The sequence below is a fragment of the Peromyscus maniculatus genome, chromosome 3 (genome assembly GCF_049852395.1).
Source record: "Peromyscus maniculatus bairdii isolate BWxNUB_F1_BW_parent chromosome 3, HU_Pman_BW_mat_3.1, whole genome shotgun sequence".
Taxonomy (NCBI): domain Eukaryota; kingdom Metazoa; phylum Chordata; class Mammalia; order Rodentia; family Cricetidae; genus Peromyscus; species Peromyscus maniculatus.
Window position 1 is genome coordinate 61,869,147 of NC_134854.1, and position 12,384 is coordinate 61,881,530.

Here is a 12,384-nt window from a genome sequence, read left to right on the forward strand (position 1 = left end):
CGCGCTGAGCCCCACGGCCCCGCCTCCGCCCGCCCCTCCTCCACGCAGCCCGCAGGAGCGGGATGGGGTGGGGGCGCTTGCCCTGCGCTTCCCCATGCGCATGCTACACCCCAAATCTAGGCTCAGTCATTTAGGGGGTGAAGTCCGCTCCTTCCACACCCTGACTGGGTTAAAGAAATGAATGGGGAAACTGAGGCAGTGGCTAGGGCTGAACACATGGATCTGGTGTTGACAGAATTTTCTGGAGCTGGTGACAAGGCTGTTGACACAGCCTAGGAGTCCTGGCTTCCAGCCTGGTGTATTGTCCACCTGTGAACTCAGAAAGGAAGTAAGAGTGAGTGAGCGAGCGAGCGAGCGAGTGTGTGTGTGTGTGTGTGTGTGTGTGTGTGTGTAGACAACCCCAGAGGAAGCAGGGGCACTGACCAGGCCATCTTGGGGGGAAGACCGAGTTCAAGGGGCTTCCCTTATTTTGCCACTTTACAAGCAGAAACCCCTTATTTGGAACCCAGACCCAGGGCCGCAGGAGAAAGACCAAGGCTCCTGACCCTGACTCAGTATCCCTGTCACTAGCCCATTTAGACTTGCTGGCTCAGAATGAAGGTGAGCTCAGGAAAAGGGTACTCACTGAGTCACTTGGTGTGCCACCCCCCCCCCCAGTCTGACTCAACCAAGCCGATGAGGGGAGGGAAGACTGCCCCAGGACCAGGGAGCCCCCTGGGCAATCTGCCCATATGCTGGGCAGATCTTCCAGGGAAAGCAGGAGTGTGCCAGATATCGGGGAGGGGAGCCAGGGGAAATGGGACTGGGGCAAGTGGGCAGGGCCAGGGGCAGGTGGGCATGAAGGGAGGCAGGCTGGGAGCCGAGGCAGGACTGGGCAGAGTGTAAGCCCACTGAGGCAAGAGGCATGGCGTGAGAGCAGAGAATCTGAGGCAGTCACAGCTGTCGCAGACTAGGGGAAGAGTTACAAAGATGCATCTGTATATTAAGGAGAGGTCAGATGTCCTGACCTCTCCACTTTCCCATCCTTCAAAAGCAAGTCCTTAACTCAAGCCATGCTGCAGTTGAGGCTTGGGATGGTTCTTCGACCTTATAGGTAAATCATTTTATGGTATTCCTCTCCTCACAATCACAGTGAAAAGGAAGGGGATAGGGAACATCTTTGGGGGCTCTTCCCCCAAGGGCAGAGTGAAAGCAATGCCAATGTGGACTTAAAAAGGAGTTTAGGGAGCCGGGCGTGGTGGCGCACGCCTTTAATCCCAGCACTCGGGAGGCAGAGGCAGGCGGATCTTTGTGAGTTCGAGGCCAGCCTGGGCTACCAAGTGAGCTCCAGGAAAGGCGCAAAGCTACACAGAGAAACCCTGTCTCGAAAAAACCAAAAAAAAAAAAAAAAAAAAAAAAAAAGGAGTTTAGGGGCTTTGAGGGAGGCGGTGCTTATGATGACATTTCCATCAATCATTTCTTTTTCTTCTCACCTACTGAGAAGGCCTGGTCCTTAGGCGAAGGGGGCTGGGGGGGAGGGGCCAGAAACAGGGACCTGTAGTGTATGGTGTGTGTGTCAGGGGGTGCCTCTGGGGCCCTGATAATGACAGGAGAGGTATAAATAGCTTGGGCCTGCAGCTCATGTTCTCTTGGCTGCCTGTGACGAGGTGCTCAGGAATTCCACTCTCCTGTTGGCAACCCCTCCTTGTCTCCCCATTCTCCCCAAGCCACCTTCCTCCCACAGCCAAAACCCCAGCAGGCAGACTGAGCTCTCCTGTGGAGGGCTGCCGAGCTCTGGACACACAGCTGGGCCTCACAAGGGAAGCCCTCTCTGTCTCTGTGTGTGTGTGTGTGTGTGTGTGTGTGTGTGTGTGTGTGTGTGTGAAGGCAGACTTCTGATAGCCGGCCCACAGATCCAGGAGCATTAGGCTCTTCAGTGGAAGTAACCAAAATATAGATCTAAAAAAGAGTGGATGACTCTCTGAGCTACTGGAGAGGGAGAAAGGAGGTCGGGCGGAGTACCCTTATAGTCAGTCCCTCATGGATCTTAGTCTCATGTGGGGGGTGTTTTGGGGGTCCCTAGTCAGGTCAGGGACTCTGTAGGGATGGGAATGTTCAGAGAGAAGCTAGCAAGGGGAGAGACATCCCACGGATAGCTCCCCCCCACCCCCGGAAGATCCGTGTGCAGGCCCCACACAGGAGGGAGCGAATGGTCAGCAGAGCAGGGCACAGAGTGCCAATGGATGATTCCCGGCACCCCCCTGCCCGAAACCTGAGCCTGTTGCTCTCCAGGATAAATCGGGGCCTGAGTCAGGCCCCGGCAGCCTGTCACAGTCAGCCTACCCCGGAGCAGGCTGGTGACTCAGCCCTCAATATAGCCCATGAGCCCAGGCCCAGGCCTCAGCCATGCAGGCAGAACAGACCGTGCGCAATGCTGTCCTGGGGCCTGCCAAGGGGGGCCCCCACCCTGAGAAGAGCTAGCGTGTTCTTCCCACAGGCCAGGCAGAGGTCCCAAGGGGGGCTTTACAGGTGGTTTCATCAGCTGAGTGTGCTTGAGAAGTGTCGGCTGGGGCCACAGGCTGTTTATAAACCCCTGACTATCTGTTGACCTATCTCAGGAGACCCAGTTGCCCGGCTCATCACCTGGGCCTGCCTCTCCCATCGAGGGACACTGCTTATCAGTCACCAGCAGTGGTGTTGACTTGGGTTGAAGCCATTGGAGTGAGTCAAATGTTTGAAAATGTTGAGTTTGGGAATCAGGGACATTCCCATGGTCACCTGTAATGCTGCTAGGCCTCCAGAGTCGGGATCCTGACAGTCAGTGATACTGTGGCCTGGCCTGGGTGTCAGGCAGGGTGGTAGAGGGGACAGATAGAGCACTGAATCCCAGTCTCTGCCCTTCTAGCTCTGCAGGTTACATAACTTCAGTGGGTTACATAACTCTTTTGAGCCTCTACTTCTTCATCTGTAAAATGGAGTTAATAGCATCCTCAAAGGATGTGTAGAGACAAGAAACAAACAAAACAAAAAACAAAAGCATGGACGATGACTAGTGTGGTACCTGGCACTTATTAGGGGACTGCAAGATCTCATCTGCTGCTAGGACACTAAATTCCTCTGGGGAGTGGAGTCCTTCCTCACAGCTGGGTGTCCATAGTCCAGATCTCCATGCTGTTCCCCTCACCTTTTCCCTGCATCCTCATACTTGACCTGCCAGAAGCAGCAGTACTGTGCTCTTTAGAGACACCTACCCGGGCCTCAACAGCAGCTGTCCTTGGCAGAAGCTGCAGGTGTCACTCTGCAGGGGACTGCATGGGGAGCCTGGCCTGCAGCCAGTGGGTGGGAAGCAGGCAGCTATGCAGGGCACGGGCTCTTCATTCTAACTGTACCCCGATTTCGGTGCCCGCCTGCTTGTGGTTTTGAAGACACACTTTCTCTAGATTTCAAATCAGCTTCTGTCTTTTAAAGCTAAGTCAGGTGAACGTTTCACATTTAAAAGAGACCTGTCTCATGTGCTCTGGGAACACAGGGTCAATAAGACCTGAAGGCACCAAGTCCAAGCCAAATGAAGAGGCAGAAGGGGTGTGTATGTGTGTGTGTGTGTGTGTGTGTGTGTGTGTGTGTGGTGTAAGTGCCTGCGGAAGCCAGAAGAAGGAGTTGGGTCCCCTAGAGCTGGCGTTAGAGGCAGTTGTAAGTTGACCGATGTGGGTGCTGGGAACTGAACTCTGGTCTTCTGGAAGAGCAGAAAGCACTCGTAATTACTGAGCCATGTCTCCAGCCCTAGGGCAAGGCTCTAAAATGGGGAGAAGGTCAGGTATCCTAAAGGGAACAATTGTTCTTTGTGGGGAAAGTCAGGCCATATTCTGTCATGATCCGGGCTTTTGGTGCAGGTCTCTTGGCAGATGGACTGCCTACCAGAACCTTCTCCTCTAATTTCAAATGGTATCGGTGGTCCTCCGGGTCATCTGAACTGCAATCTACTGTTACTGCTATGTGGCTCACACGGAGTAGAGCCAAGCTGCAAAAAACTCTCAAAGTGTGGAGCTTCCGTGAAGATTCAGATGAGCTGAGCTACAAAGGCTCTGAGACCAGCCAAGCTACCCGGAAGAGGCTTAGACCAGCTGAAGAACTTGGAGAGGACACTCTCCGACACTCTCCAACTGCCTGCAGGCTGTGCAGTGTGCTCCAGGTTCCCAGCTTTTGTGAGCTGTCAGCCATGCTGGGGTGGGCTCTGGTGATGCAGCCATCTTTGAGTCATTTCTGCTCCTGTAAGTGACCCCTCTCCCATACTCCTATAAGTAACCCCAATAAAACTCATTGGTTCGCCAAATTGGACTTCGGTGATATCTGTATTTAAGTTTGTCATGAGTTCCCTAGTGAGTAGATGGATGTTGTTGCACCTCCTTAGGAAAAGTCTGTCATATAACAGAGGCAGAAAGAGGGGATTCAAGGTCATAAAAGCCATTCTGTTCACTGTGGTTTAAGAAAGCAGTTGGGGGTCTTGCATGTGGAACAATACTCTTGAGAACAACCCATCATAAAGGAAGGGAAGTAAATAGAAGCCTGCATAAATTGTCCCAGCCAAGCTGCTGCTATCTCCTTTAAGATACATTTTCTCTTTCTTTCTTTCTTTCTTTCTTTCTTTCTTTCTTTCTTTCTTTCTTTCTTAAGATTTATTTATTATGTATACACTGTTCTGTCTGCACATATCCCTGCAGGCCAGAAGAGGGCACCAGATCTCACTACAGATGGCTGTGAGCCACCATGTGGTTGCTGGGAATTGAACTCAGGACCTTTGGAAGAGCAAGCAGTGCTCTTAACCTCTGAGCCATCTTTCCAGCCCCTTTAAGATACATTTTCAATTCTATCCAGCATTAAGCTCCAGGAGACTGACCTTGAAAGATTACATCACCTTGGTATATCTGCTCTCTGGTTCACTGATAGTTTCAGCTAATGAAATGCCACTGGGATACAGGATGATGGGAGGAAAGGGTACTAAACTTCCCTCATCATCATAGATCTGGTACAGAACTCCTTCCTGTCAGGATCCCTTCTCAGGGCTCCAGCTTCTAAAAAGTATGATTTGCGTGTCAGGTGAGTAAAGGTATGCACACCATGGTGCACATTTGGAGAATCGGTTTTCATTCCACTGTGGGTTCGGAGAATTGACCTTAGGTCGTCAGGCTTGCTCAGTATCCTACTTAGCTTCAGCTGTCAAGTTGAAGTAGCCTAAAGTCATCTGAGGGAGTCTCAACTGAGGAGGATTGCTAGGATCGGGATGGCCTATGACTGTATCTGTGAGGGACTGTCTTGACTGATGATTGATGTGGCGGGGTCCAGCCCACTGTGGGTGCCACAGTGCATGGCAGTTGGGCCTGGGCTGCACAAACAGCGTCCTTCCACGGGTTCGGATTTGGGTCCATGCCCTGACTTCCTTCACTAATGGAGTGTGACCTGAAGTGTAAGTCCCTTCTTCCTCCTCCTCCAGCCTAGGGTGGTCACAACTTTTCACTGCTGTTAGGACCCGGGTACTTGACAATTTCTCCTTGGTTCTCCAGTTTTCCACACATAATCGCTTCATGAAATTCTCTTCAGTCCAAGCGTCAAGTATCTTATTTGCTGCCAGGCTCATGACTAATTAAAATGTCTCCAAAGGTGAGTCCCTGGAGTCAGAGGGCTAAGGTACAAAGGCTCCCATGAAGATCTTCTTAGGGCGCAGAAGCTAAGAGGCCTTTTCTTTTGCCCACTGCCTATTGCCCCTTGCCCCACACATGGGGTACCCAGTTCACTCCAGTTCTGTTCTTAAAGAGTTCCCTGAGATAGGGTTAAACAGGTAGAGCACAGTCTCTGTGATTCAGCTGGCAGCAAAGAGAGCCAATCTCATTTCTGCAAAGTTATATTTAAAAGGCAGACTCTTAGGTGGGACACTCGGTTGATTGCTCTGTTCGGTGTTATGTGAAACATTTTTTAAAGATTTATTTATTACGTATACAGTGCTCTGCCCGCATGTGTCCCTGCAGGCCAGAGAAGGGAGCCAGATCTCATTACAGATGGTTGTGAGCCACCATGTGGTTGCTGGGAATTGAACTCAGGACCTCTGGAAGAACAGCCAGTGCTCTTAACCGCTGAGCCATCTCTCCAGCCCCCATTATGTGAAACATTTAATGAAGAAAAGGCCACACAATGTCTCATGTAATTAGGTTGACATTTAATTACAAGGAACCCAGGTTCTTACACAAGGCAGGTGGTTAGGAGCCAGCAACTCCCATAAGCTTTTCCAGTCTGAGTGGCTGAGGCAAAGGAGATGGGACACATGAGTGGGTCGGGGGCTCTGCACAGTGTGTTCTGCCCAAAGGGGAGGGTGGCAGCCTCTGGGGTCCGCCCTCTGGGCTGGCCGGGTGCGCCATCACTTCATGTAGCAGTATTCTGTTTCTTGCGGTCGCATGTTGGGTAACACATACAGAGCCACTGCTGCTATCGCCAAGAAGACCACAGGCTTCCACATCCCAAACATGTTCTGTGGGGCCAAAGGAAACAGTGAGTGCCACGCCTCTGAACCCCTCTAGAAGGCTAGAGGGCACGCCTCAGGGACAGTATAGCTTAGCCTCTCTCACCTCCCGGGTAATCATGGAGACTACGAACTTTTCATTCTGGCACCACTAGTCTGTGGCTGGATACTGTGTGTATCACTTAGGTTATTCCTGAACCTGTGCTTGATTGTGTGTGTGTGTGTGTGTGTGTGTGTGTGTGTGTGTGTGTGTGTGTGTAGAAGTGGGGTAACCCGGGCCTTTGGAGAAGGCAGGCACATCTCTTGAGCTTTCTGTAGAAGTGAGATCTGAGGTAAGAGGAGGAGGGGCGGGGGCATGAGAGGAAGTGACCAGAAGTGACCAGATGCACTGGAGAATGAAGAAGTAAGGAGTGCATTGGTAGCCAGGGACTTTATGTCAGAGGGCGTTATTTCTAGGAAGTTCAGGGGAACCTGCTGCCGGTCCTGGGAAGCAAGTGTCAAGAGCCAATGCATACACTCCTCACCCCAGCTCCCCACATTCAGTCACCAGGTCATGGACTGACCTGTAGCACGCACTTAGAGTGTGCTAAGGCTTCTAAACACTCCAACTGCTGGTCAACCCTGATGATTTATGGGTAGCGAACGATACCATAAGAAAATATTCAGGAAACATGAATTCTCTTGGACATGAAAATAAGAGAAATGAGAGAACGTGTTCCTGTCCTTACTCTTCTTTTTTACTGTATTGTTTAAAGGACAGAATTTGGATTTTGAATCATAAGTTATGGCATAAGGGAAAAGAAAGGTGGCTTGAAGAAAAAAAAATGGAGTATAGCCCATTAAAGCTAACGACATATTTGCTTAGAGAGTAACTGATCTAAAGGAAAAATTTAAGTTAATTTCAAAGAGCAAAGATAATCTCCCAAATTTGTAGGAATCGTTACTAAGAACAGAATATGTAAAATGAAAAAAACTTAATCCTGAAGTGGATGTACAGAATAATCCATAAAAGAGCCTTGAAGCAGAACCCGGAGGACATATGACTGCTGTTGCCTGGTCTACATGTCAGGCCCTCTCAAGACAAAGGGACAATCTAGAAAAAAATGGTGACATGACCAGTCGGAGGCCAGTCTGGGCTTCATGAGACCCTGTCCCAAACCCCAGAAAACCTCCAGATACCACTGCTAGCTGAGGAGCTATTGATAGCTGATGGGTGCTGCGAGATGGGTAGCCCCCCGTTTTTTTTTTTTTGTTTGTTTGTTTTTTGTTTTTTATTTTGCAGATGCAGCTACTGTTAATAGCTCAGGTGGGTGGCCCGACACCCGTGTGCACACAGACAACACTGAGTTGACTTAGTTGAGTGTCCCAAAGAGCTTCTGGGCCTTCTGGCAGCCACAGGCTTCTGGATGTATCACCAGACTGACAGACTAAGGAAATCATACTTGAACTTCAGCAAAGTGTCTGACAAGATGTCCTTGAAGCCCTCGCAGACACAGGCACACGGACAAGTAGGATAACAGTATAGTCTGCTGTACGGTCATTTCTTAAGTGGCCAAACTGCTGAATAAAGGGACCTTGGCAAGACAAGCCTCTACAGGCTGGGTCCTTCCATGCAATCTGGCTGGGCACAAAGGCAGCAGCCCTGTCACCCCTGAGGCTGTGAATGAGGCTAGTAGGAAAGAGGAATATTGTAAAAACACAGGGTCAAGGTAAACAACCAACCAAACAAAACCCCACAAAAATTCAGGGGTCACAGGAGTGAACTGCAGCTAACAGAGAAGAATGGAAAATTCGGCCCAAACAGTCAGGTGTTAGCACAGAACGGGAGAGGATACTTAGTGTGCACAGTATACAAAAGAGTTTGAGAAACAAGCCCCGAATGAATTAACATTAGTCACCAGGAGAGCCACCGAGGGTGAAGGCTGCGTAAGCAGAACCGGGTAACAGTCTAGTGTGTTGTGTGTCTGCTGTGCCTGGGGGCCACAACGGTGGTGCTCAGAATGAGAAGAGGCGGTCAGTAAGGGCTGGGGATGGAGTCCAGCTGGTAGAGTACTTGTCTAGTGTGTATAAAGTCCCGGACTTTACCCCGGCACCCCAAACCTCAGTGTGGTGGCACACACATACAATCCCAGTAACCCAGAGGTGGTGGCAGGAGGATCGGGAGTTCAAGGTCACCCTCCTCTACATATAATTTGAGGCCAGTTTGGGCTGCAAGAGACCCTGCTGAAAAAAAAAAATCACAAAACAAAATGTCGGGGGAGGAAGTGGGGTTGGTGAAAGCGCTAAGAAACTGACAGAGGATTGATTGTTTTTTCTGAGACAGGGTCCTTACTTGTGGCCCAGGCTGGTCTCAAAGTCCCATCTCCCTGCCTCTCTAACTGAAGTGATAGGATTACAGGTACACGTCAGCACAGCCTGCCTGCCAAGAGTCTAACTTTAGAACTGTTAATAACAACTCCTTACAGTCATATCCACAACTCCTGGCTGTAGTCACTGTCTACACTTTAGTTTGATCACGTGTAAAGTGAAGCAGTAAGGGCTTCCTCAGGGGATTGCTGTAGGGATTAAATTAGCCCATATATACCCTGTGACGACAGAAGTGCCTGGCACACAGCACTGTTTAAGTGCATGCTTTTTGGTTACTCATATGATTTTAAAAATTGAGTTTAATCTACTTTTCTAATTTTAAAAAGTATTATTTATTTACTGGGGTGTGTGTGCATGTGGGGTCAGAGGGCAACTTGTAGGAGCAGGCTCTCTGTTTCCACCTTGTGGATCCCAGGGAAGAAACCGAGGCCAGCACTCTTGCCCCTGAGCCATCTTTCTGACAGGCTTTATGTTAACTCATCTGCTCCTCACAGAAACTGTAAGAAAGGCAGGGTGGAATCAGCCTTCATTTACCATGGAAGAGACTGAAGTCTAAACCATGCATGTTGTTCCCTGGGACCAAGCTAGCAGGGGAAACAGGCTTGGTCAAGCTCTTGTCACTATGTCACCCTCTACACTATGGTGCCTCAAGATCTGGGCAGAAGCTGTACACTGAGGACCTGGCCAGAGCTCAGGGCACAAAAGGCGCCCAAGAGCACTCTTAACCACAGCTCCTTCCCTGCTCTCGGATGGGGCGTGGTGGAGCCTGGCAAAAGGCTGTGGCTGAATCCCTTGTGTCTCATTCCATAGGGACTCCAGAGACTTCTGGAAGGCTGCAGGGAGAACAGGTGTAAGCAGAAGTCCCTCATGGGAGAAGCTAAAGACTGTGGTGGGAAGTAACTGAACAGCCTAAGAGAGAGAGAGAGAGAAGGACTGAAGAGCAGGGGATTGTGAGAAGACTGAGGAGAGAGAAGAGGAAGCCAGCCACCAGGGGAGGTAAGAAAGGTGGCTCAGCAGGGAAAGTCCCTCGTTGCTAAGCTGATGACCTGAGTTCCATCACTGGGACAGACAGGGAAGAAGGAGACCCCTGAAAGTTGTCCTCTGACCTCCACACACCAGCTCACCAAATACATGTGGTATATATATGGAAATGGTGAGGGGTGTCACCAACCAAAGCTGTCACTCTGAAACTTTACATTAAGCCAACTGCACTTTATTTAGAGAGGCAGGAGAAGCGGAGGGAGAGAAGTAGCAGCGTCTGAGAAGGAAGTCAAAATCGAACTTACAGGTTTCAGGAGGCAGGTGGAGCCACAGGCTCCTACCTTAGCCCATCAAACAATCTTCATCCTAAACTGGCAGTTCTGTCAACAGACCGGATTACATGAGCTAGGCCAATGGAGAGGTGCCCAGAACACATCAGTCTTGATTTCCTGAGAACATTTACATCTCGAGTCATTAGGAACTTTTCACCAATATCACATCCTCTCCAGAAGCCTGGCTTGAGAAGCCAATTATAATGGAATCTGGTTCCCCAAAGGAATGAACACAACTGTACATAATTTCGTGGGATTTTGTTGTCATTTTTTTCTGTTAACCAGAAGTTCCAAACTAGAGACCTTTCAAGGTGGGAACATGTAATATAGCAGGGATTCAGTTTTACTTCCGTCAAGGTGGAAAGACCAACTGAGGGTTCCCTCATCCAAATGTTCCTGAGAGGATCAGAAGGATCACAGCTCTTTGGACCTCCTCTGTCACCCTTCAACACAGGGAGCAATTCCTTCTGGACTGAAACAATGGCAAAAGCTTGTCTCTGGGGTTTAAACAAAGACAAAGCTCAGGCCTGCTTTGCAGGCAAACATCAGCTCATCAGAAGTAGCTTAGGAGCTTTGTCGGTAGCAATGGAGATGTGCCAAGGACAGAAACTCAAACTGTATCTCTGGTAAGCATTCCAGCTACCTGTGCATCATGTACCTCATGACATGCTCAAGAAGGCTGGTCGGCTTTGCAGCAAGGAAAAGCCAGGGCTACAACTCAGACCTGAGCATTGCCTATTACGTCATGGGAGAAGTAAGAGCCGAGGGGAGAGGAAGCTATACCAGTACCTGGGTTAGGACGCTGTCTCAGCCCACCAGCACCAGAGCAGAGCTGATATGACCACCAGGCCTACAAGAGGCAAGGAGAATATGGGGGGATCTGGGGCAGGGGATGGCTGCAACACGTCAAATGAGAAGCACAGGAGAGACCGGGGGACGCGGGGTTGTATGAAAAGACACAAACACACAAACCCAACAGATAATGAAGATGAGAAAACAAAGGGAAAAGAGAAAAGAATCAAAGGTTAAAAACCACATAAGCTGGAGCAATAGCAGGTCTTCTCTGCTCCCAGAGCCTTGAGACGAACAGAGGAGTTCCTCCGACTGGCAGCCTGCAACAGTTGCAAAACTGAGTTAAGCAGCAGACAGGTCCAAATTAGGTATCTGGGCCAGTTTTCTCTCCAGCCATGTGCAGCTCACATCTGGTCAAGCAGAAGTTACCTGCACCTAGATCTTTCTTGAGTCAGACACTGGAGAAGTGAAGCTTCAGAGAAGACAGTGGACTTCCTTGCAGGAATTGGGTAGATACTTTTTCCTGGATCACTCCAGGAAGAGCTGTCTTCAGCGAGGCCACCCTACCAGCTTTACTTCCACCAGTTTTAGTGGTATGCAGAGCTCTGGTTCCTATGATCCCCTAGGAACCTAATTCTTTTGCTTTGTGAGACAAAATACACTACTTCAACCTAACAATGGAGAAAGTTAGTTCTTTGACTACAACAAGTTACACAGGGAAACTGAACTTGTACACAATAACATGAATACCAGTGGAGCTGTCTGCAGAAGATTCAGGACCCACTGGGGCAAAAGGGTACCTACATGTGTATTTCAACAGTGTATGTGAAATACAAAAGTCAAGCTTAGATTTAGAAAAGTAGTTCCTGAAGTCAAGAAGTCTACAAGCTCTGAACCTGTCTGTGGTAGAATATGGTATGTCCCAAAGAAATATTGGCCTGAGGAAGGGCTACAGTCACTCCTGTTTACATCCTAAGTAGCAAGTCCTCCACCTCATGGTTAATAGGGAACTGTATACTGGATCATGAACCAGTCATGCAGACTGAACTGCTAGAAAATCCCAGGTACCTATAAAGTGAATGGGATAACCCATCACAAGAGACAGTTTTCTGCACTGTGAACTTGGGACTTGGCTAGCTATCTAGCCTTAGAGTAGGAATTCAGCTGACGCATACCAATGGAAATGTGTCAGTTGTTAAAAGATGAAAATACGTCTGTAAGCAGCTAGCTTACCTTTGTCATCTGCATACACCCCAAGATTCCTCCCCTCCAATCTCTCAGAGATCCAAGGACTAAAGGGTTAGAGCAGTGGCTAATGTCAGACTGGCTAGTGTCCCTGCTGTGCAGACAGAAACTTCCAGTGTCACCTGTTCACTTCCTCCCTGAGGCCCAACTCTCACATCCTATGACATGCGAAGCCTGGCG

General features: G+C 49.5%; 1 protein-coding gene across 5 annotated transcripts in view; it reads right to left on the bottom strand.

Moving 5' to 3' along the window:
- Nucleotides 1-6,167: 6,167 nt before the first annotated feature.
- Ccdc136 (coiled-coil domain containing 136) overlaps nt 6,168-12,384 on the bottom strand; it is a 31,570-nt gene continuing 25,353 nt past the window's right edge. For 3 of the 5 annotated variants that reach the window (XM_076566589.1, XM_076566588.1, XM_042272953.2), the window contains one exon: nt 6,168-6,496. In XM_076566589.1, the coding sequence (XP_076422704.1) occupies nt 6,386-6,496 (111 nt within the window). In that variant the 3' untranslated portion in view covers nt 6,168-6,385. Of the gene's footprint in view, nt 6,497-9,400; nt 9,755-10,956; nt 11,064-12,384 lie in introns of those variants that run through there. The other 2 variants (XM_076566590.1, XM_076566591.1) reach the window with 2 other exon arrangements.